Genomic DNA, 25,831 nt, shown 5'->3' with positions numbered 1-25,831 from the left:
TGTGTTTACATTTTTTTGAGCAGTTTATTAATTATTTATTCAATACAGTTCATTAGCCAATCAAAGACAAAACCCACAGTGAATATTGATCAATTTGAGAGCATTATTACTATTACACTATATATTTGAAGACAGAGTTCAATGTGAAACATGGTATAAAGGAGCAATATCATTTAAATTCAAACTTATAATTTACACATGTCAATACATACAACAATACAACAAACAACCAGGATTTTGGTCCAAAATTCCAGCTAAAGCTGATCCCTGAAGATACAATATAAAAAAATGTAAAATTAAAAAAAAAAGCAATATTATAATATTTCCTTAAAAACAGTGACAGGCTCACTGAATGGTGAGGCTGTTTAAGTGCTAAACCAAGGTTTCAGGTAAGAAAACAAAATAATTCATCAATAAGCAGGAACTACTGACAATTTGATAGTTCATACAGCTCAAGTATACCTAAATTAACTTAAAAGATCTATAATAACATGCCAAGTCTCCTGCTAGCGATACACAACTGAAATATCCACTGTGATACAAAATTCAATATTTGCAATTCATGTAATGAAGTGTTGTAGGATTTCCTACTTACTATTCATATTTCAAATGAGTAAGGTGAATGTTATAAAAGAAATATTTCCAATATAAACTTAAAAACAGAACTGAAAAAAAAGAAGAAAACTAATGACATAAAAAAAAATCATAAAATTGTACTAGCTTCCCCGTAGGAGCTCTGGTCTGCTGCTGCAAACTTCACAAAGCACAGAATCAATCAGGTGGCTGAACACACTGAAATCTTGTCTGCACCTGTCACTGCATTGTGAAGAGTGTAGTGGTTCAAGAGATGTCTCCAAGTTGGACTGCACATGAGCAATTCTTGGTCACCTTTGAAACAATAGACACATGTTAGAGACTGCTTCGTTCATCTTTGTAATGTTGCTGAATTTAGAAACATCCACTTTTAAAAAGTGATGCTGAAAACTAGATAATGATCTGGTCATCAAACTGACCTGTATAAAAACGTCTCGCCAAAAATACAGTGGCAATACAGCTGATTTGCATCATCATTTACCACCCAAAAAGCAAATATGAAACAAGACTACAACTGCTAATATGGCCTCCTGCATACAAGCTGCCTACAAATTGCAGACAACGCACCAAAGTCAGACTTTTTACTCAGGTGAGGTATTTGCCATGTACAAGTAGCATTGTGAATGTTTAAAATTAAAACTTATTATGACTTATGAGTATCAATAATGAAGAATTGAATAGTTTACTCTACACAATAATAAATTATATTTATAACTGAATACATTTTAGGTTTTAATTACCAAAATGTTTTAAAACATGCTTTAAAATAATCGTTATTGGTTATTCAGTGAAACTAGGTTAGGAATATGACAGTGGTAGTAATTTCAAAAAATCCACAACTCAATTAATAGTGTAAACAAGAGTGATTTTCTTAGACAACTGTATATTAGGAGCTCAGCAACGTCTGCATAATTCTTAAAAACAGATCTGCACAGCTGCATTATCTCACCAATGATGCAGAGTCCCTCCTTGGCCCTGGTGATGGCTACATTTATCTGATTGGGATCACCAACAAAGCCCAGATGTTTGGAAAGCCAGCTTCTTTCTGGTTGTTTCTCAATTTCTTCATTTGGTAGAGAGCACACTGTAGATAAGATGACATAACGCCATTCACTTCCTAAAAGACAAGACTGTTGTCACATATTTTGCTATCATTAAACAGCATAACTGACTTTTTCCTGTGTCTATCCTTTGACACTTTTGAGTATTGCTTATTATGCAAACTGATCCTAATCCCCCAATTTCCTAGTTATTATCCTTTGTTGTAGTTCTTCTGGTTTCATGATTTTGTGAAAAATTCCTGAATCATACCCAGAAAAAGAATTCCATGTCAACTGAATTAAATGAAGTCAGTTATATTTGCTTTTATATTCCAAAACAAACTGCAAACTACAACACATGGGTCTTTTTTAAACTGAACAGTTTTTTTGTTCTGTTGGCTTTTTTCCAAATTATGTTTTGTTTATCTTATATTACATTTTGATATAGTTTTAATGTTTTATTTATTCTAAATATATTTTACTATATTTTGAAACATATTCTGAAGCCTTTCCTCTTTAGGAAACTTTAGGAAAGGTTTTGTGGTTGGGTAACAGAGTAGCTCACCTTGACTTTTTGTGATCGTGGTAACTGGGATTTGTTCCATCTTCTTTTTCTTCAGCTCATTCCTGATTTCTGACACCTGGGCATTATAAGGTGATAAAATCACAATACTTTGCTGTGCAATTCTGGCAGTCTTCACTAGCTTTTCAGCAATGGTAATCTGCAAGAGAACCAAATTGAAATAGTTGAGCATCCAGTAGCTTTACAGTAACTTTTGCTTTTTTATATTTAAATGTTACTGTTTAAGAGGAAACAAAAGAACATCCAATACTGTACCACTTTGTTTCTCTCTTCAAGATTAGCTTTAGAGTTTTGGTTGCCTTGGGCTGTGTTGACAACTAGACTTATCGTCTTTCCTTTGACATCCCCAAAAACAATGGGTTTTGTCTTGTGGTCAACTTGAAAGACACTCCTCTGCTGTTCCACTCCAGTTTTCAGGTTTCCATTATAAAATTCATTTGATGGGAACTTACATATGTCCTCGTGCTATCAAAGTAAATAACAGTTTAGTTAGAATTTGAATGTGGTAGTCAATGTAGTGTATAAAGAGTGCAATCCAAAAGTATGAGACCACTTGGCAAGATACTTATACTAATAAGTATACTAACAAATTGTTAATCTGGCATTGTCAATTAGACTTAATATAGGCAAGATACTCTCTATCTAAACAATTTGAGTGAGGAATGGAGTGAGTAAGATTTGAGTGAATCTGTGAAACCTGTCAGTAGTAAATAGTTACAGCGTATTTGTTTGGCCCCCTTTAACTATAGAGCTGCAGAGACTCCAAAAGTTTGTTCAAATCTGATAACTGAGGCCATATTTATACCCCCACATAGTCAGTGATGTTTTACTTTTCCAACAATGTTTTGATGAAAAATTGACTGACATGCAGGTCAAGCATCCAGGTGAATAATGACAGCAAAATTATTGATTTGAACAAGCCTCTGTTGAGTAGATCAAATTTACCTGAATCACTTGAAACCTACTTCCATGGCAGGCTACAAATGTGTTCCCACGGGCAATTTTACTAATCTGCTGTTTAAATTCTTGTTCTATTCCCCCCACACACATACAGGATTGCGCATGTGTGTGTACTTTATTAAGTTTAGCATATATAAAAACTTTAATATGGTAAGATTAGATTTTTGATGTGGTCTTAAACTTTTGTAATCCAGTATATTTATTATGTGCTATACATCGTGTAAAGTTAATGTTCTTACCATTCTGTACTGGATGTCCAGCATAACTGCCCTCTTCTCATGGATTGTATAGTAGCGCTCAAACAGAGACTTGGCCATTCCAAGCTTCCTCACAAATTCGTTCCTCACAATGGGTCGTAGCTGTTTGTGGTCCCCAATCAAAACAATCTGAAAGTTATATTGGTGATAGTGTAAGACAGAGTGAGTAACTAGCAATAGAGTGACTACTGTCAAAGCAGCGATGAGGCACCCTCTTTTTTGGGGTCTTATTTACAAAAAATCATACCCTGAAGTTAGGAGTAGTCATAAATGAAAATGAAGTAGTAGTCCTAGGTGAACCACTTGAACCTTGTTTTACACTTCTAACCAACAGAAAACTGCTTAGTGTGTTTCTGTGCAAAAGTATATCTTTTTTAAATGTCTTGTCAGCAATATGAAGCAACATCATTTTATCTTTTACTTATTAACCACATTTAGTACTGATGGGGGTTCTTTTTATAAACTTCTTTAAACCCCCTGGTTTCAGTCCAAGAGAGCATGCTTTTTAGTTATTAAAGAAGACAGAATGCAGAAAGACCTCAGAACAGGCAGCAGTGGTTTCTATAAAGGCCTAGCAGGGCAACTCAAGGAAGGAAACACAGCATTTGATGATGTCCAAACCTTTTCTGGTTTGTTGCAGACTAGTGGAATCAGGGCCTGGGGTTCAGTGGCCATAGCACACTCATCAATTAGAATTTGACGTGCAGTGACAGTCTTAGTCAAGACTGGGGTGGAAGACTGCGTACATGTGCACAGTATGATGTCATGCTGTTGTAGTTCATATGCCCGAGCGTCTCTGAGAAGGTTTTTGTATCTAGGAAAACAATCCATACAGTTCCTTCAACTGATTTTTATGCAAAATTGATTGCTTTTATTGCAAATAATAGTTTCACTAACATTTATTTAAAAAATGTTCCAAAATCTTCCAACAATACATTAATTTAAATGGTCAAAAAATAATGTTTCAGGCACTAAAAAAAAAAAAAAAAAAAAAAACTTACTCTTTCACTTCTTCAGCAGTCAGTTCTCCCTTTTTTTCAAAAGCAAGTTTAATACGTTTATCAAAGTCTCTTATTTGAACTGAATAAATGTTTTGGTCCTGACGCATGCGGTGATGCATAGTGATATCCCTAAATTAATGTAAAAAAGGCCAGTGTTATATTAACAATCAACAAAACAATCCAAAAGCAGTTAGTCACCAACTGATATGATTGCAGTACCTGAGCTCTGGTTTGGAATGATCTTGGCGAAGGGTTCTTTGGGAAAACTGCAGCTTGCAGTCTGGAAAGGGGAAATCAAGCATCTCCACTTCTTGGCTGTAAACCCTGAGGGGCCTTAGGCTGTCCTTAAACCTCATTAAGTACCCTGTGTTACAGCAATAAAAGACACACGGAACACGACGGGTTTTGATGACCACTTCAAAGATGAAATTGAGATTAAATTCTGCAGAGAATCAACATAACTTGCCTGCTACAACATCAACAGACTTGTTGGATGGCCCACAGTAGAGAATGACCTTTTTCTTTTCCTTATCCTTTGGGTCATCCAATTTCATTTTGTTTTTAGAGTTGTGCTCAAAAAAACTGTGTACAATGTACACACCTACTACTGTTTTTCCAGTTCCTAAGAGGCAAAGAAAATGGTTTAAGACTTAGCAGAAAATATGAACCATCAAGGTACACAAGTTGACACACCTACCAGGGGGTCCTTGTATCAGTGTGAAGGTATTATTTAGAGCTTTATCTACTGCACGATGCTGGCTCTGGTTCAGCTCTGGCAGTCCATTTATGTTTCTCCTCACAATATTTAAGCTTGATTTAACTGAAAGACAATGCGAAAGATTTAAATAAATTCTGGGTTTGGAGCTTGTAATTTTCTGTGTAACTAATGTGGATATAAGTATCAAACTATTTATTGATGAATGATGGACATACCCTCTTTTGGAATGCGCTGCCCTAGTGCTATAGCCTTAACAAAGTCACATGCCGATGTAATGTTGACTACAGCATTTTCTTTCCGGCTACATAAATAAAGAAGTAAATCAGTGTCAATCAAAATAAGAAAATTTGTAACTGAAAAAAAGTTTCAACTATCCAGTAAGCAATGTAATATAAAACTGAACTACAATTGAACTTACATGTCAGGGATGAGTTTTGGAATGATTTCAACAGTGAAATGAGTGTTTTTCTGAAAAACACATTCAGGAATGGTCTCCATAGGCAGGTGACTAATGTAGAACTCCACTTTACTTCCACCATTTTTTAATTTTTCTGCATTACTTGTGAAACCATGGGCTACCCATGTGAACTCTTTTGGGTCTACCAGGGTGGAATTTTCCACGTTTGAAGTTTCCACATTTGAAGTTTCCAGTTTGAGACCTCTTTTCCGTATGCACAGAAAGCAGTTTCGAAGGTTAAATTCAATGGCCCATTCGTTGATCCATTGTAGCGGTAAGAAAAAGCTTCCTTTGAGTATGCCTTCCAACTCTTGGTTAAACTTTACCTGGAGGTTCTCAATGATAATGATATCACTTTCATTCACTGCATTGGCAGCAGATTCCATCTCACACAAAGGTTTCCAGATCCGTATATACTCCTTGGTATCATTGTAATGAGTCCTTGAAGGAATATCTGCCAATCTGGAGAAGCATGTGATAGGGCTGTTGACATGGTCAACACACATTTCAAACTTTGGTTTAATGTGTACCAACTGAACAGTGGGCATTTGATAACCTCTTTTAATGCTTGAAGTCAATTGGACCTGTAGGATGTCACCTGGCTGCAACTCGAGTTGGATGTCAACAAAATGCTCAGTTTGCATCTCTGGTATTTCTTGCTCCTCAGAGAGACACTTTTCAGCCTGAACATAGTAACCTTCAGAGGACTGAGGCAAAACAGTTTGTTTTCCCAGTTCCTTCAAATCAGCATCAGCATGCATTATGAGACGCTTTGCATGATCTAATTTTCCATTGTCAATTGCCTCAATAGTATCTTTCCATACTCTCAATGGAACCTCAATGCAAGGATGACTATCTGCCATCATTTTCAGCTCTTGGTGGATTTGCATGGCATCAGCTGAATAGATCCGCCTTTTCCATTTAAGAGTGACACTGTGTTTTTCTTCATCGTAAAATGGTTGATCGTCTAGTTGCAAATCTTTGTACATAATTCGCAAATTCCCAACAAATATGTTCTTGTTAAAGGGAAATGCTACTGCAAAACTGTCTTCTTCAGGATTTGCATGAACAACAAAGGCTATCTTTGAAGCACTTTGTTTTTTCATGCTCACTGCATATGAAATTTGCTCAGCCTTCTGTTCATACTTCTCGGCATTCTTGAGGCTCTCCTGAAATTGACTGCACAAAGCCATGATCTTTGATTTAGTGTATTGAACATCTGTATTACATATGTAAGAATGCAAGAGTCTTTGCAAGATGACATCCATGTACTGCCGTATTGGTGAGGAAGCTTTTGTGTAAGACTTTAGGTTCAGAGAATAATGCCCTATTTCTGCCTCAGGAGATGATTTTGAACAGATGAAGTAAGCTTTACTGAAGCACCTTCTGAACTTTTGAGTGACTGGTTGTACCAGAGGGTGGATTTCGTCAGCAGCAACTAGATCTATCATTTTGTCTGTATCATCTGTTCTGGTAGCTGCAACAATTTCTTTCCACACTTCAGGGAGTATGCGAAAGTTTTGACACTTTGGGCTTTGTTGTTCATGGTCTACTTTGTGCCGCACGAGAAAAGACAATGGTATAAATTCTCCACATTCCTCTTTGAATTCTTCTACCTTTACAGGATCTGGTTTTGCCTGACAGCGAAGTGGTGTGGAATACCTGGTTTTGTCACAGCTGATCAAAGTCTTGGATGCATGTTGGTTAAATAACACAGCAAGCTCTTCAATCATCAGATGTGCTTTGCGCTGCCCGGGCAATCTGTCAGCATCGGTTTGAGAATAAGCCCAATCAGATTCAAGTCTTATCTTCCTTTGAGCTTTTGCAAAACAATAAGCAACCGTTACACAATGCTCAACAGTATCACATTTGGGGGTCTCTTTATAGCTTTTGGAGATGATGTCCTCTGCCTCTAAATATGACAGCTGCTTGTCAGAGTTGATTGTAGACAGCTGAAATTTGGGTTTTCCTGTTATCTTATTTGTATCCTTTTCTGCTTTGAACATCAGTGAGACCACCCTGCGATCTTGACCTTCTTGCAGACTGAGTTGAATGCTCAAGTCCTGGGGAAACATGTAAATAGGTTTCTCCTCAGCACAGTAGTAGGTAGTGCCACTTTGTTCTGCAGCCCTATCTAAATCATCACCTGGCTTCACAACACTTGCCACATCAGCAATATGGAGTCCCAATTCGTAATGATCTTCAAGTTCCCTGACGCTGATAGCATCATCCAGGATCTTTGCTTTTGCAGGATCCACAGTAAAAGTGATTATCTTACGCAAGTCCTGTCTGTTTGTATTGTTTTCATCAGTGTTGTAAACAGCCTTGTCTGATTTGCATGGATGGTATGCAACTTTGAATTCTTCATTCAGGATCTTTAGTCCAGAATCCAAAGAGCTGCCAACTGGAAGAATATCTATGATGTACCCCAATGGAAAAAAATTGTCTTTGTTCCAGCAAATCACTTGCACCTTGAATAGACTGTTCTGTTTTAGATTTTCATCAATATACTTTTGTGTTGCAACTGTCCATTCTCCATCAATTTCCTCCCATATTGGCATATAGTTGCGCTTCTTCTTTAAAATCAGTATACATATTTTGGGCTCCGATTTTTTTATCGGTATCATCATCCTTCTGATAAATTTGCTTTCAGAATTCTGTCGTGATTTGCTGTGATCTTCATCCTCAAGCAGGCACAGAAGTACACGTGCTGATTCTTCTTTCTTGGTGATGCTTACAACTTCTGTTTTGTGGAGGACCACTTGATCTCCAGTAAAGGCCTTACCAAGATTTGCCTGTCCCACGATGCTTATTTGTTTGGTCGGATTATGAAATGGTATGACGTAGCCTTTCCTGTGTGATTCCCTGAAAAACTTCCCATGTTTGTAAATCTCCGGTTGTTTTTTACACATCTTTAAAAGATCTGTGCCAGTATCGGTGAAATTGTATAGTGCCCTTGACCCATCGTGATTTGAAAAGGTCATCTGAAATTCCAAACTGTCTTCATCTGCTTTCAGTTGCTCATAATCATCTTTCAGCTCTTTAAGAATCGCATCATCTAGAGTATGGCTCTCATCCACATGTTCGAACTTCTGAAACTTTACAGTTTCCATAATATCTTGTTCAAAGAACTCTTTAGTGAAATGTTGTGGTGCAACACTGTTGCTGTTGATGCAGTGGTTTATGAAACTCTTCCAGATTCCTGAACATTTCCCAAAGCAACACAGGGCGGCAGCATCTCCAATTACAACCACGTGGGATTGAGCCCTTGTCATCGCAGTGTTTAAAACACGGGCATCATTGAACATCTCCAGACCAGGCAGGTGAGATGTTTTTAGGCTGTCACGTGTTTGCACAGTTGTCATTATGACTGCTCTGAACTGTTTTCCTGTTGACACATGCAAGGTGTTATTTGAAAATGTTAATAATAGCGATGTTAGTTTAGACTACCTTTCTGTCTACAGTAATGAAGAATCTGGCAAGGGGTCTTTACCTTGAACATTTGCAAGTCTCTCAACTTTGATGTTTGCAAGGTTTCTGCTTGAAAGTGCTGTCCTAATTCGAGGAACCTATAAATCAAGGAAATCAATGAAAAAACATTAAATGTTATTAATCATATCTTTACATGTGTGTCTTGAAATTAATCTTAAAGTCCTGTATTTATCATTACTGTGATTAATGTTTATCTTTTAGTCTGATTATAACTGGACTCAACACAAAAAGTTATTACCTGAAATCCCTCTGACAGAATGCAGATTGAGCTTTGGTCCTTGTGACCCCAGCTTGCTGGCCAGTGTTTAAGAATATCTTTCACTACTTCAACCACTTCTGTCACCTCTGCGTTGTTATACCAAGACATCGATACTGTCTCCAAGAGGCACTCTCCCCTGACATGGTGAAACTTCAGAGCATGGCAGTTTGTAGGAGCTGGAACATCTCCAGCAGCTTTGATGAAATCATTTTTACCAACGTAAAAATGGGTGGCGACAAACTCCACAATTTCTCTGGTTGAGCGATAATTTTCATGCAAAATGATTCTGCTTTTCTTAGCAGCATCACAGTTTTGGCCTTGATAATAGTGGAACAAGCGAGTGAGGAGTGTGTGATTGGAACGATCATGGTCAGGCACGGACAAAAGCTTTGGTCCCATTTGCATGTGATCTCCTGCTAGAACAACTCTTGTGTTTGACCCAGCAAGACCAAGGGCCATTAGGGCTTCACATTCTAGCATCTGAGAGGCTTCATCAATCAGAATGTGGGTGAAGTATCCCTCTGGAAGATTTAGGTCATGAAAATGTCTTGCCATGGTTGTGGTAGTTATGATTATGTTGTGCTGATCTAGAGCAGCTTTTGTAGGTGGTAGAAAATAATGTCCTTCTTCTGAAAGGAGACAGTATTTCAAAGTAATGCTATCAGTAGCATGCAAAGCAGTCCCTTGTTTGTTTGCTTTTATTCTGATTGGCCTGATTCCACCATTTTTCTTGCTGATGATTGGATGGAAATGTTCTCTGACATATAGATCTGCTGAACTGAAAGGAAATGACAAGTAAATGTTAGCATTTGATTATATTTTTTTTCTGTGCTTAAGTGCCTTCTAGTTAGTGACCTGCTCTATCTACTCAGAAATGATTTGTTCTTTAAAGAAATGTATAGTTATTAAAATGTTGTTGAAATATTACCAAAGTGTAATGTTAACTGAGATATACCAACCCTTCACTTTAGAACAAAGTTTAACCCAATTTTAGACTCTGAATAAGTCTAAAATTATTCAAACTTTGAATAAAGAGAAAACTGCCCAGACTGATGCATATATTTTCAATATATTACCTGTTGGTGTGGGTGCAAATTAGAACTTTGTTCTGAGGATCCTTACAAAGCTCTCTGGCTGCTGTTGCAAGGGTGAATGTCTTCCCAGTTCCAAAAGGTCCATAAATCAGGAGGGGTGCCACAAAGTTTTTGACATTAGAATTCCCTGTGATAAATTCAATTGCTAATTGCTGCTTTGTGTTGAGATTTTCACAGGTAATGTTACCAACAGGAATTACACAACTTTTAAGGACTGGCAGCACAGTCTTTGTATCGGGAAGAAGATCGACAGCCCTGTGCATGGTGCAGTAGTTGAGGCGGTCCAGCTGGAATTGCACCTCCATTTGATATGATTCATTTCTTTTTAGTGCAAGATCAAAGCAACATTGCTTTGACAGTAGCAAAAAAAGTTTATTCTCAGTTGTTTTGTATGGCAACACGCTTGCTTCATAGACTTTAGAGTTTGGGCGAGAAGTTAAAGGGGCTATCAGGGCAGATCGGATGCTTCGTTGTAGTGTCAGTCCCTCAGGGCTGTCTTGTGTAATGTGACAAGGAATCAAGACAACACCAAAAAGTTGCCCCCAAGGAGCCTCCACACCAAACTGCAAACTGTATAATGTATCCAGTGCTGTAATTTCTCCACAAACATTTAGTCTAAAAAAATATGAAAAAAAAAAACTTAGGCAACTGAGTATATGTGCAAATTCAAACAGAAAATTTTAAATGATATACAAAAACCTGTTACCTTGAAACAACCTGGTCTTCTGCACATTCTTCATTGTAGAGGAAATGGTGCATTCTTTCTTTGTAGTTTTCATTATTCAGTGGTGTTTGAATGTTGTGGGAGGATTTATACAGGAAACTAATCTGTGGAGGCTTGTACATCTTTAATAACTCATCCTGTTCTTCTGTCCTCGACGAACATGGGATGATTATCCTGTTCCCTCTGTGCCAACGTTCACAACTCTGAAATCTTGCTCCACTGCTCACAGCTGGTTGTTCAGTGACTACTGAATGGCCTACTCTGACTTTGAGTTTTTTCAAGAGCACTGGTCTCATGTCAAAATCAAGCACTAACCATTGTCTGTACAAGCCTGGGTTGATGGATGTGAATGATAGGGTAATGTCATAGGTCCCATCCTCCCTGAGAAAAGGTTCACCTGATGAGTAGATGCAAGGTTCGGAATCTGCATCACCAAGGGTGAACGAAGCTCCTGGTTCTTGCTTTAGCAATGCCACATGCACAAGCTCTCTCTGTTTGAACACAAATTTGGATACTGTAACATAATTCGAACCTTTCTTGGGCAATACAAATTTTGCATTGAGCAGTGAAACCAGACCACACAAAATTAGTGTTTTGGTAAAAGATCTAACTGTTAAAGCCTGAAAGTCTACTTTGTTCAGTCTAAAATACCATTCAGATGTTTGGGGTTACTCAGAAATATCCTTGTTATTCAAATAAAAGCAAAAAATAAAAAACTATTTAAAAAAGAAAAAGGAAAAAAACAACAACCTTTTTTCATTTTTCTTTTTTACATATTTTTTTATTCAGACATATAAATTTACTATTAATCACCAATGAACCATTATTTAAAAATCATAGTAATTAATGTTTCTTAATGGACCCTTTAAAACACCTTTGAGGTACCTCTCCGCAACACTGAACGGGGAGTCAGCCTAAACCACATTCAGAGACTTTAGCATCTCATCACAAAATCTCATTCACATCCTACACCTTGCCATTGAGGAGTTTTGCAACTACCACAACTAACTACTGGAAAATTTGCAAGATTTCCCCCAGGTAGGTCTTCAGACTTTGCCTTCTGTACTGAGGATGCGTTGCTTGGGTTCAGGAGCTCCCCAGTATTTTTCCACTATTAAACCAAGTTCCTGTTTGGGATCACCAGTCTCCATGTGTGAACAGCCAAGCCCTGTTTCTCCTTCTTGAGTTACCAGATTGTTTGTTAGAACTTGAGGCCAAACAAAAAGCTTTAGTTATAGCTCCCCTAGACACTTCATACATCCATGTTTTTTCTTCAGTAGTAACTGAAGAAAAACTGTTTTTTGCTTCAGGAAAACCCTGTGCCAGCCAATCCTTTTTCAACCTTACAGCTTCCTCTATCACTGCTGTTTTCTAGCAGTGGTAAACTTCTCAGGCTTCTGCTGTAATAGGCTACCTCTGTAAAGGAGATGTTAATTAAACATGGTCTACTCAGACTGCAGGTCCCCAGCCTCCCCCAGGATGCAATTGGACTTATTAGACCCTATCAAGGCTCAAGCATTCAAACAGTGTTTAGAAAATGTGTTGTTTCAAGGCTGGAGGATTCTGCCATTAGTGTCATTATTCTGAGATACATTTTATTAAACGAAAAGTTTGGCTTCTTTTATGCTGATTGTGTGAGTCCAATTTTGCGCAAATTTCACTATTTTCGTGACTGTGGTCCCAAAATAGTGAAACCTGTGCTTGGACACAGGGAACACAAATTTCACACTTGAAACAAAAAAACTGCAATGAACATGTTTTCTGAAAATAAAAAAAACATTAAGTCTTACCTCTGTCTCAATTTGAAAATTCCATTTTAGTGTTGCATTAATCTCTTGACACTCCACAGTTGAATCTTCATCGCAAGAGATGCTGACATCGTCAACATGTTCAGACATCTGTTCAGCATTTGAAAAAGTGAAAGACATCATTTAGAATAGTCAAAAGATGAATAAAAAAATTCTACTCATAAATCAACATGTAAAAAGTAAGATTCATTGCATTAAGTCAGCTAATTATGCTCTGGGCAGGCTTGCTGCTCTATATATTTTATCAGTCTGTTGTTGCGAGCACCATCTTCTTTGGTGCAGGCATTAAAGCAAAGGACACAAACAGACCAAACAAACTCATCAGGAAAGCCGAGTCTGTTGTTGGCATGAGATCGCCACTCTGGTGGAGGTGATCAGTGACAGAATGGTGGCAAGACTTGCTGCCATTCATAGATAATGACTCCCACCCCTCCATAACACACTGGAGCAGTCTGCACATGTTGATGTTTGTGTGCAAGCGGTTTATGTTGTAACTCGTTGTTTAAAAATTGAAAATTGACAGGCTATTTCCTCAAGAAATTATTTTTTTTCCATCCTTGTAAAAACTTTGTGACAAAATGTAAAGCACAAGTTGTATTTATCACTTCTGGCTATAGCATGCCTGGTCACACTTTGTTGGCTTTAGCACAAATTTCAGCCATACCATAAGTTATTTCATTCTAGAACCTGGACTGAAACAACAACCTTGTCAGTCAAAAATGTTAAGGGCTGCAACATGTCACAGTTGCAAAAAGTCATTACCCTTATGCTTAATTTCAGCCTGTGTGCTTTCAGTAACTGGAGAAAATTCCTGTGATGGAAATGCTGCCAAAGACTGTAGCATACCTTGTTGATCCACCAACATACCCTATCAAATACAAAATTCTTCAAGACAATATGAAGATTGTTTACAGTGGATTCAAGCCTTATACTTACAATGTACACTTCATTACTGCTGTTTTTGTATTCCTCCAAGAGCATATCATTATAAGACATGAGACCCTGGGCTTGAATGTTATGTTTGATCTCCTTCTCTTCTGCAGCACGCATCATCCATTCCTGCAGCTCTTCCATAGAATGAGCTTTTGGGCACTTACTGCCGTACTCACAAGTTTGGGGTCTAGGATCAAATGACAAGTTCGACAAATAATAAGTGAAATGAATCAGTCAAATTAGCAAAAGAAATGGAAATGGTCCTTCAATGATTTTTACCACTATAGACATAAACAATTAGGTTTAAATTCTTTATATTTTTCTGTTGTTCCCTAACATAGAAGATATAAACTTATCTGATTAGAGTGAAACAAATAAAGTAATTTGAAACACATTTCCCTTCCTGTAATGATTGTTACTATGGTATGACAGAACATGAAAACAGTTTATGATTATGAATTTTGCTCCTTGACAAAAATACATTTTACAATATACATCGATATCAAATAATTAAATAAATTTTACTAAATATTTTTAAAGTAAAAAATAAAAGAAAAATGTTAAGCAATGCTTTGTAAACCATCTATGAAAATAACATGGATGTCATTATCATATTCATAATATCCATTGATTCACTTATCCTTTTCAGGGTCACTGGGGGGTTGCAGCCTAGCCCAGTAGTCTTAGGGCTAACTCACATTCTTAGGGCTCACTCACATTCACACCTATGGGCAAATGAGAGTTTTCAATCTATCCACACTAACTGCATGTCTTTGGACTGTGGGAGGAAGCCGGGGTACCTGGAGAGAACCCACACAAACACAGGGAAAACATGCAAACTCCACACAGAAGGCCTGATGGAGGAATTGAACTCAGGACCATTGCTGTGAGGTAACAGTTCTAACCACCATATGTCTGTGAACGTTCTCAGTCATCCAGGTCATCGTAGTCTAAGGAGCTTGGAAAGAAAAGCGTCTGGACTTCTTTAAGTTGCTTGAAGGCATTTCACCCACTCCTCTATACATGAAACCCTGGCTGATTGTGACCCACACCCATTTTCACACCTTGGCTCATCTGATTAGGTCATCAAAGGACTCCCTGTCTTTTGTCCCTCTTTGGGGGGATACTCCCACTTTTAAAACTGGGACTCTCCACCATTTGACTTTTAGAACTGAAGAAGCTTCTCGGATGAGAGGTGAAACGTCTTCAAGCAACTTAAAGAAGTCCAGACGCTTTTCTTTCCAAGCTCCTTAGACTTCTAATCACCATGCCACTGTGCTAACATTAGTTTTAGAATGCTTATAAGCTGGCAAATGAGGTGCTGGAAGCATAACTCATGAAACTATGTCCTATTTCAGTTCTGCTCACTTGCTGTTTAGTTACATTTAGACAACAGAACCACTTTAGTTAAAATATTCAGTTGATCTGAATCTGAATACTTGTTCCACATCTGTTTGTCCTTGCTTTGAACAAATTACATGACAGAATGAGCTTAAACTAAACTGAACTGAGAAAAAAAAAGCTTTGGTGTATTTGCTTAAAGCCTTCTTACAGAACCTTCATGGTGAAAGAAACTGGAGCCATTTACCTCTCACAAAGCCAAAGCTCAGCTCGCCGGTTGTGTGGCACCTCGCGTCCTCTCCACCTGGTAGTGGTGTCCTGGGCGACTAACTGGGCATGTTCCAAAGAGGCGCAGTGCTTATAGAAGCTCTCTGGGGAAGAAAGACTCAGGTGGCAAACTTTGCAGTACATGGTCACTTTCCTGGGCTGTGTCTGCGCTGGTTGACTCAGCTGAAGTAGGTGACGCCGAACACAGAGCCCGGTATGCTCTGCTTTCCACACAGCCATCTCCACCTCACTTTGGGCAGACTGGCATTCACTGGCAGTGTGCCAGCAGGGCTTCCCTTGTATTACATAACTACAATATGTAAACTGACAGTTTGGGGGAAGCGGGCGCACCTGACTGTAGACATGTTTCCTGCTGTTCTCTGATAGGTGATAAACTAAGACTGGGTTCCAGGCATGTGCTATGTCTGCCGCACAAAAATCATTCCACCTTTTGGTTGTTAGTTTTTGTGGGTGTTCCTGAAAGCAGTCTTTACAGACCTCAATGAATTCACCTGAAAAGTGCCGGAGCATGCTTTCAGCTGCATGTTCTGGTGTTAATGAGACAGACTGTGTTAAAAGTCTGATTAACTCATTCTTATCCATTTTTTTCTCTCTAAGATAGTTCCAAACAGTGGCCTCTTCAAGGCTTTTGGCATAAGTGCATCCTCGACCCTGCGTGTGTTGTGTGCATCTGGAGTCCTCAGCAATATATTTACACACTTTGTAACAAACAGTTTGAGCAAGTGTAGGTCGCTTAGAGACAAGCTTCCATAGGTCGGAGGCTTTGCCTTTAGCTAGTAGCAGAGATCTTCTACACTTGTGCACAACTGACTGAACGTTGTATGTTATTTCATTTACCTTGACAGAGCACAAATTACACACAGCTTTTAAATCTACATCTGCCAAGAGGTCACCCAGAGGTTCATCAATGTTAGCCTGACAAGTTCCTCTCTCAGACTCAGCAATGAGATTACAGAGAAGTGCGTGATCCAATCCCTGGTGCTTTTCAAATGTCCACACTGCAGCTTCCTCATCACTTCTGGCAAAGGTGCACCGGTTCTTGTGCTGGGTGCAACCACGCCCCTCTACATAGTACCAACAGGCCATATACTTATTTGGGTTTGGAAATATTGGCCGTCTAGAAACGGGCCTCCATTTAATGCCACCTTTGGCTTTGCAGAGCAGGACATTGTGTCCGCACTTGTGTTGAACTGATTTCAATCTATATGTAATTTCTTGTTCCTTGACACAGCACTGAGTGCAAACAAGTTTGAGGTCATAGACCAATAAAAGAGGAGACAGTCTGGAAGCACTTGCTGACATTTTGATACAATCATAATCTTTAAACCAGGCACTGAATACAAAAATGTATAATGACCCTTGAAATGTCTTGTGGGTGATGAATCTCTTGCTTGGCCTGAATGTGTCTGGAAAAAAAAAGAGAATTATAAGAAGTGTGTTCAGTCACTGCAGAAATTATCTACTAAGACTCAGCCATTTAATCTTCAGAATCAGAAACTTTATTGTCATTGTCATGAGAACAACGAAATTAAGAATGGTCCCCGATCATTGCATCATCCCTAGCAATATCAAAATATAAATAAAACAATAAAATTCAATAAATAAAATAGATAGAATACTTAAAATACTAATAAGATATAACAGTAAAGATAGATTAGTGAAGTACTTAGTTGGGGATGTGAAGAGAAGCAATGTACATTTAATTTAATTCTCAAAACTACTATTATTGGATACAAAATGTCTCATACTTCATAGAAAGTGCATTTCAAGTGTTTTTGCAACTTAGATTTCCACTTCCATGCTGATGCTAGTAACCAGCACTGGCAAACTAAGTGGGGCACATTCCGGGTTAGACAGACTTAAATAAACCGTTTACTTTCAGCAGCTCAATTTAAAAATAGCCATACAGTTTTTAGTCTTTATAGAGGTATATTAATTCACTTCAGTATATTTTCAATTGCATGTTCTGGTGTTAACAAAACAAAATCTCATTGACTTATTCTTAGCAATGTTTTCCTCTGTAATATATAGGCATTTTATTGGTGTTAGATTCTGTTCAGTTAAATTCAATTACATTTTATTTGTATAACACTAAATCACAACAGTCACGCTTTAAATATAAAGCACCTTGAGGTGACTGTTGTTGTGATTTGGTAATAAGGTAAACACTTTGAAATAATACAGAGAAAACACCAGAGCTGAACTGCTTTGAGCATAGTGTCTGTGAAGGTTCTCAGTCATCCAGGTCATCGTAATCTAAGGCTACGTCCACATGTAAACAGGTATTTTTGAAAACGGAGATTTTCCGTTTTCGTTTAAAAAAAATAATCCCGTCCACATGTAAACGCAAAAATGAAGGAAAACGCTGCTAAGAACATGCCAAAGCAACAGGTGGCGATATATTCCTAACTGTGTAGAAATGTTGGCCAATCAGAAGTCTAGAAGCCTCGGTGGGAAATAGTAAACAAAGATGGGGCATAGAAGCAGAACCGAGTCGTATGTGTGGAGGGACAGTAACTGTGTGTGTATATGTAAGCATTTAAACAGTGCAGAGAGAACAATTAACAGTAACAGTATTGTAGAAATTCACTTCACCGAAACAATAACGTTGTCACGGTTTGCCAGGGCAAGCCGTGTGGAATATTTAGGACCAGGACGCGGCAGCTCTGGTGCAGGTGAGTATTTATTAACGAAGGGAAAAACAAACAACAAAGGCACTGGGAACATGAAACTGGAACCTAAACTGGGTAAAACTAACAAAGGCAAAACAAAACAGGAGCACTAGAAGGCCAAAAGACAAAAATAAAAACAAAACACGAGTCCAAACCAAAAGAAAAGAAGCACACCAGAGCACAGGAAAACAGAGTCCAAAACAGAAGAGGTCAGGGGGCCGGCCAGCACAGGAGTCCAAACAGTTCAGGGGGCCGACCGTGCAGAAGGCAACGGCGACGACGACAGCACTGGTCCGGGGGCCGGCCGTGCGGAAGGCAACGGCGACAGCACTGGTCCGGGAGCCGGCCGTGTGGAAGGCAACGGCGGCCACTCAGGCGAAGAGGGTCCGGGAGCTGGCCGTGCGGACGGCAACGGCGGCCACTCAGGCGAGGAGGGTCTGGGGGCCGGCCGTGCGGAAGGCAATGGCGGCCACTCAGGCGATGGCGGTCCGGGGGCCGGCCGTGCGGAAGGCCACGGTGGCCACTCAGGCGAAGAGGGTCTGGGGACCGCCCACGACGGCGATGGCGCCTGGCCAGTTGCCTGGCCAGCGGCCTAGAAAGCGGCCGTTTAGCTGCAGACCCAAACGAGGCAGGGCCAGGCGACACTGAAGGCGGAGACACGGAGGCTGGACCAGGCGACGCTGAAAACACGGAGGCTGGACCAGGCGACGCTGAAGACACGGAGGCTGGGCCAGGCGAGGATGACGAGGCTGCAGCTGGACCAGGCGAGGATGACGAGGCTGCAGCTGGACCAGACGAGGCTGACGGCTCTGCAGCTGGACCAGACGGCGCTGCAGGCGGCAGCGTGGAAGCCGGAGACGGAGGCGCTGCAGGCGGCGGCGTGGAAGCCGGAGCCGGCCGTGCGGAAGGCCACGGCGGCCACTCAGGCAAAGAGGGTCTGGGAACCGCCCACGACGGCGATGGCGCCTGGCCAGTTGCCTGGCCAGCGGCCTAGAAAGCGGCCGTTTAGCTGCAGACCCAAACGAGGCAGGGCCAGGCGACACTGAAGGCGGAGACACGGAGGCTGGACCAGGCGACGCTGAAAACATGGAGGCTGGACCAGGCGACGCTGAAGACACGGAGGCTGGGCCAGGCGAGGATGACGAGCTGCAGGCGGCGGCGCTGCAGGCGGTGGCGTGGAAGCCAGAGCCGGAGGCGCTGCAGGCGGCGGCGTGGAAGCCAGAGGCGCTGCAGACCCTCCAGTGGAGACAGGAGACAAAGGCCGGAGCGGTCCTTCGGACCCTCCAGCGGAGACAGGAGACAAAGGCCGGAGCGGTCCCTCGGACCCTCCAGCGGAGATAGGAGACGAAGGCCGGAGCAGTCCCTCGGACCCTCCAGCGGAGACAGGAGACGAAGGCCGGAGCGGTCCCTTGGACCCTCCTGTGGAGACAGGAGACGAAGTCATCACTAAGCCAGCAGTCATGGAGGCCACTAGCTGACACAAAGGCGACTGGCAATGCACTGAGCACGGGCTCTGCCCAGGCAATGCTGACATGGTGCAGTTCTCAGGTGGCTGCTTAGACTTCAGGGGTCCAGAATCTGAGACGGGGACTGAGACCTAGCCTCTGGGGAAGCCCTGGAGTGCAGAACGGTGCCTGAAGCAGCTAAAGCGCGAGAAATTCCCTGACTGGAACTTAGACTTTCTCCCTGCGTAGAGTGAGTGTGTGAGACCGGTGACACTGGAGCCAGAGCTGCGGGTAGCGGGGGCACTGGAGCTGCGGGTAGCGGGGGCACTGGAGCTACGGGGGCCTGAGCTACAGGTGACTCTGGAGCTACGGGGGCCTGAACTACAGGTGACACTGGAGGCGCAGGGGCCTGAACTACAGGTGACACTGGAGGCACTGAAAAGAGGGAGACACTGGTGGCCGAGCAGAGTGTGGCTGCGGGGCAGCTAGCTGAGAAGAGTGTGCGATCGGCGTTTCCTCCCCGCAGACGGCTCCGACGGGCCGGGCAAGATCACATCCGGCGAGTCGGGCAGCGAGGCAGGAGTGGCTGAGAGAAGGTGCGGTGTGTGCTGGAGAAAAGCCTGCATGGTCGGAGGAAGCGACTTCAGAAGCCATGGCAGGCCAGAAAAGAGCCATTGTAGCCGACTTTCCACGGTGCGGCGAAGCTCCTCTGGAGGGTTCTCTAGCCACAGCCCAAGGAGAATCTCCACATTATATGTAGTGTCGTCCCGGAGCTCCTCGGACGGATTTACTGCCGCTGGGTCCATGGTGGCTGGTTCGTACTGTCACGGTTTGCCAGGGCAAGCCGTGTGGAATATTTAGGACCAGGACGCGGCAGTTCTGGTGCAGGTGAGTATTTATTAACGAAGGGAAAAACAAACAACAAAGGCACTGGGAACATGAAACTGGAACCTGGCTCAAGAGTTGGCAGTTCATCTTGTAATCGGAAGGTTGCTGGTTCGAGCCCTGGCGCAGACAGTCTCGGTCGCCTACTGGTCGCCAACTGGTTGCCTACTGCACACCTCAGAGTGCCCGGTGGCGCCAGTGTCCGGCAGCCTTGTCTCTGTCAGTGCGCCATGCTGCCAGGCATTGTTATTCAATTGATCACAGTGGCAATGTAGCATGCCATCACCAATGTGTGTGTGAATGACTGAATGATTCACACACAGAGTTGGGGAGTAACGATTACTTTTTTCAAGTAACAAGTAAAGTAAGGGATTACTATTGCAAAAACGGTAATTAGATTACCGTTACTTTCCCGTAGGAACGCTGCGTTACTAAAAACGTGATTTTTTTGCGAGAATGTCTCATGACAGTGACGTAAGCAAGTGTGACGTTCGTGACAACAGCTGTGTGCAGAGCAACAATGGATAATATATCAGTGCGGGCGAGAGTATGAGCGTGCAGCGTTTAAAGCGTGGAAGTACTGATCTTACTTTGAGTTTGATTCCATAAAAAGTGACAAAAACATTAGTGTCCGTTGTGCGTGGGAAGAAAACTTCTTTTTACAGCAAAAAAACCCCCTAAACTTCCGAACAAGCACCGAGTAGCTACCACGTAATGGGAAATTCACAGAGAAACTCGCGGATTCTTCCTCTGACTTCTGCGGCACACCTGCACCAGGGTAAACCTCCGCCTACCCTACTCCTGCTTTACAGGTGAAAATAGAGCAAAAGGACCGCTAGTCTTTGACTTTATTTATTTTCTGCTGTGTTTTACTTGCATCTATTTGAAAGAGTGAGTGTAAACACACAAAAAAAATGTGCTGGAATGTGCAGAAAATAGGTTTAAATATTAAACAAATTTCTTCCAGTCAGAGAATGTTGCATATAATTACATTTATGCTTGATGCATGAAGTTAAAAGATTAAAACTAATAAAACAAGTTTTAAAAAGAGACTTTTCCATTTGATTACATTTTGTATGATGATTATGCAGAAAAAGTCGAATTGGGCTGAAAGATCTATCGCTTTATCACCTATTCAGGTTGTAAATAGGGCTGCCACAAACGATTATTTTGCTAGTCGACTAGTCACCGATTATTTTTGCGATTAGTCGACTAATCAGATCATCATCCATTGGATGTACAGCGTACAGCTTATTGCACCAGAAGCATCTGGTCTTATATAACTATCATTAGCTTACAGCTTGAAGTGTTTGTGCTAACTAAAAATAAAGACAAGATGGTAGTTTATAAATTTTTAATGAAATTTGCAGATTGTTTCGGTGAAGTTTAATAAACTCCTTGCTTTCTAAAATATAACAGGACACCGGAGTATATTCTCCAGCGTCTCACACTTCTGACAATCAGCTGTCTGCTTGACAGTTTTAGCTGTGCAAAAACTATAACTTTAATCTCAGCCAAACCGATTTACTCAGGAACAAATAAAATACTAAAGAAAGCCAAACAATAACATTTTTAAGTTATCTAAGTGACTTATATATATGTTTAACCTGACTAGTGAAAGACGGCGGTGGGTTTGAAAACGATTTGCCGGGAGTCCGGTGTTCTCACGGCTCTAGTTAGCCTTGCCCCCGCCTAGCTAACGAGCTAGTAGGTAACAGACGTCTCCGAAAACGTCGGAGCGCTTTTGAAAATACGTGGTGTCTTGATAAACTGAGCAGATATTTGAGGTTTACACAGCTACATTCTCGCCTGAAAATATGTTAAACGTTTATTTTGTGACCCAGAAAGAATAATAAGAGTAAAGTTAAAACTAACTAGCTGCCACCATTGTTGACAACTGCGCTGGGCTGCGCTATGAATTCTGGGACACAGCTTCTTCTTCTTCGGGGTTTAACGGCAGCTGGCATCCTTGTACATGCAGTGCTGCCATCTTCTGTTTCAGTCCGTTATTACACTCTTAAATCCTACTACTCATTCCTGCGTCCTTTGGGATCTTACAAAGCTTCAAACGATGCGTCGACTATTAAATCAGTCGTCGACGATTTTAATAGTCGACATAATCGTGACTAGTCGACTAATCGTGGCAGCCCTAGTTGTAAATCGTGTTTTTAAAAAGTAACTAAGTAATTAATTACTTTTGAAAATAAGTAATCAGTAAAGTAAAGGGATTACTTTTTTGGGGAAGTAATCAGTAATTAGTTACTGATTACTTTTTTCAAGTAATTTGACCAACACTGTTCACACACACATTCAAGATGACTGAATGCAGTGTAAAGCGCTATACAAATACAGGCCATTTGCCATATTTAATATTAAGTACAATTTTGATTACATTCAGTTTACAATATTAAGTAAATGGATTAAGTAAATTGGAGAATCACTTCTGGACTGTAGGCAAAGCAGTTTAGCACCCAGGGTCTTCTTTGTAGTAGGAGCTATGGCTGCAATAAGCACTGTCTTACTGAAAAATGCAAGCCCTCCCCAATTATGCTTTAATTGTGTATAACATATGGGTTTATGAAATTTGCAAATCTTGCAAATCTTGTGGTTTCTCAATTTGTTGAGGGGTTGTACATTGTGTAATGTGTTGAAACAAAATTATGCAACAACAGTTGCCCTTTGAGATCTGGATTCAAACCACACCAAAAATCAAAGTTAAGTTTTTCCTAGTTTTTTGAGAATCACTAAGCACTAAGTCTACCTAGATATGCAGTCTATAGTCTACTTAGGGTGGTAGAGGAAGCTATTGCTTTTCAGAAATTTGGTGGCTCCAGGTATTTTAGTTTGTTTTTTCTATTGTGTCTTTACTGCGACAGTGCAGTGGAGATAAGACCAGACAGCTGGGAGCTGAGAGAAAGAGCAGGGGGAGGCAAACGGCAAATTGAAGTGAATTTGAACCCCGGCCTCTGCATTAGCCTGTCAGTTTGTAGGTCACTTACTCAAGATGCTTACTAAACTCCCTCAGATTTCTATTAAGAATTCTCTCTGTCTGTAAAGGATTCTCGCATTTGAGCTACCAGTGTTTAACCAGAAACATCATAAGAAAATATAACTCATAAACCCAGAAATTAAATCTATGGGGCAAAACCATATTTATAAAATTAGACCTGTGATATATAGACAGTTACCCTAATGACCACTGAAATTTAAACTTATTGAGATAATGCTTCTAAATAACTGCCTAAGGAAGTGCCCCGATGCGCTTCAAGATGGCTGCCGAGTAGTGACATTTGCCACCACCATTATTAAAACGTCTGTATTTATATACAATAAATAACCACGTAGAAAAAGTAAAGCGGGTCTAAAGTCCGCTAGATGGCGTAATTACACATCTTTAAATACAATACCAGGTGTAACGTGGGCTTCCCCATATAATAATAATAATAATAATAATAATAATAATAATAATAATAATAATAATAATAATACCATTAATATTTTCACTGACTGATGTCCTTGGACAGCATCGCGTGGACTCAGCTGGAGTCTTACTTAAGTTTCATTTCTCTTCTTTTGCGTCAGCAGCAATAATGCTGCTCCTTTTAACAGTAGCTTCCTGTATTCTTTATGATGTTCCTGCACGGTTAGTCTGATGATGCAGGGGCTTCAGCCTCCCTCCCATTTCTGTTTTTCTGCTAGCTGAAAACTGATTATTGACTTCTTTAAAAAAATAAAAAAAACAAGACTTCACCTGAAAAGCGTATGATGTTATGATATACATTGGTCGTGTCATCACACAGAGCATAATTTACATTATTACTATTATAATGGTTCCAGAGGAACAAGAAAAAAAAACACTTATTATAATAAAACTTATAAAGAAACTAGAGTTACTGAAGTGTGACATTAACAGTCGGTTTCGCACTGTCCAATGTTTTATAAACAATTTGATAACCATGAGAAAATGCCGAATACCGGCCATTAAAAAAAAAAAAAAATCCACATTCACGTTTAGAATCATTTTGTATACACATAATGAGACTTCTACTGCTACTACTACTACTACTAATAATAATACCACTAATAATGCTTACCGTTAAACCAAGGTCCTATTTGTCAACTGATCCCAATGTGAGTCTGATCGACAACAGCGGGACTTGGATAGCATACCCTGGACTCATTTTGGCTGCAACCGTCGGTCTCAGTTAAGTTTCATTTCTCGTCTCTTCCGTCAGCAACAGTTTGGATATAATAAACACGACCTTAACCCCACCCACATTTGTTCACAGACAAATGCTTGGTCATCGAAAAAAAATGTTGTTTCTATTACCTGCAGCTTCCTGTATTCTTTATGTTGTTCCTGCATTGTTAGTCGGGTTACTCCCCATTCCTGTTTTTCTGCTTGCTGCAAACTGATTATGTACTTTTAAAAACATTATTATTAAAGACCAAGGGCGTAGATTTGGCATTCACCCAGCGGTGCAGAAAGAGTTAAATTACGTTCTCTACTGGAGTCCTATATCATGTGACAAATATGGCCAATGCGATTGGCTGTGCCTTTCAGGGAGCTGTGTTTAGTTTTAGCAGCGGCAAGCCTGCGCTGCAAGGACCCGCAAGGAGGAGAGGAGGATGGCAGCAAAAAGAAAGAACCTGGATATAAGAAAGTGTTTTTCAAAGAAACCTGTAAGTCACTTAAAGCCAAGTTCACTCATAAAATCTGTCCATCATAATAACGTTACAGGCTATGCAAGGCAATACATGCCCCTCTTATTACTCTTTCTGGGTTGCAAAATAAACTTTAAAAAAATTTTCAGGCGAGAATGTAGCTGTGCAAACTTCAAATATCTGAACCTGGGAGAACAGCAAACTCCCAGCACATCGTTTTAGGCTTTGGCCCACATCAGTCTAAAATTGTATGTAACCATGAATAACGTGTTACCATGTCCACCAGGAGAGACTGGACAGTATAGATGTAAAACAAATATGCCAGCAGTTTATCTCAGTTAATAAGAGGAGAAGGCATGTGTTTGGCTCCTTCACATAGTGGACATTTGTCATGATCCTGGGCCATGTTGGCCCAGCAGTCTTAGTATTTATGTCTTTTTGTATTTTGTTCCTTATTTGATTTCCCCTTGTGACTTTTATCCCCTGTGTGCCCCTCTATGTATCTGTGGGCCCTCGTCTCCCCTCGTGTTTCATTCCATGTTTCCCCAGCCCACTATGCCCGTGCTCTCTCTCCTCCTGTCTGCACCTCTGTGTACTTCCTGTTTTACTTTGACA

General features: G+C 40.6%; 1 protein-coding gene and 1 long non-coding RNA gene across 8 annotated transcripts in view; both read right to left on the bottom strand.

Moving 5' to 3' along the window:
- On the bottom strand, positions 1-24,788 carry helz2b (helicase with zinc finger 2b). 7 transcript variants are annotated; one of them, XM_014407386.4, is made up of 20 exons: positions 24,646-24,783; positions 15,509-16,955; positions 13,924-14,645; positions 12,970-13,077; positions 11,162-11,670; positions 10,438-11,070; positions 9,341-10,139; positions 9,104-9,179; positions 5,572-8,998; positions 5,369-5,454; positions 5,133-5,255; positions 4,902-5,057; positions 4,655-4,799; positions 4,436-4,564; positions 4,056-4,248; positions 3,417-3,563; positions 2,473-2,682; positions 2,200-2,356; positions 1,544-1,711; positions 1-888 (listed from the first exon to the last, which is right to left on the bottom strand). In XM_014407386.4, the coding sequence occupies exons 3-20, from the start codon at positions 14,059-14,061 to the stop codon at positions 776-778; spliced, it is 7,317 nt and encodes a 2,438-aa protein (XP_014262872.1). In that variant the 5' UTR covers positions 14,062-14,645; positions 15,509-16,955; positions 24,646-24,783; the 3' UTR covers positions 1-775. The 7 variants fall into 7 exon arrangements, with proteins under 7 accessions (XP_014262872.1, XP_014262867.1, XP_014262869.1 ...); XM_014407381.3 differs by having other exon boundaries at positions 13,924-14,107; XM_014407383.3 differs by having other exon boundaries at positions 1,544-1,678; positions 13,924-14,107.
- LOC143418559 (uncharacterized) overlaps positions 1-25,831 on the bottom strand; it is a 78,159-nt gene that overhangs the window by 39,859 nt on the left and 12,469 nt on the right. The gene's annotated exons all lie outside the window — the stretch shown is intronic.

This window comes from Maylandia zebra, linkage group LG5 (assembly GCF_041146795.1).
Source record: "Maylandia zebra isolate NMK-2024a linkage group LG5, Mzebra_GT3a, whole genome shotgun sequence".
NCBI lineage: Eukaryota > Metazoa > Chordata > Actinopteri > Cichliformes > Cichlidae > Maylandia > Maylandia zebra.
The sequence above is the reverse complement of the archived record's forward strand: the minus strand, read 5'-3'. Positions and strand labels throughout refer to the sequence as shown.

Bases quoted from the DNA above. Each gene is read 5' to 3' on its own strand.
- helz2b (XM_014407381.3), bottom strand. From the start codon at position 16,851: ATGTCAGCAAGTGCTTCCAGACTGTCTCCTCTTTTATTGGTCTATGAC. The intron at 13,078-13,923 runs GTAAGTATAAGG...AATGCTGAACAG, and splicing joins GCAGTAATGAAGTGTACATT to ATGTCTGAACATGTTGACGA. The intron at 11,671-12,969 runs GTAAGACTTAAT...GTGTTCAAACAG, and splicing joins ATTTTCAAATTGAGACAGAG to AGAGAGCTTGTGCATGTGGC.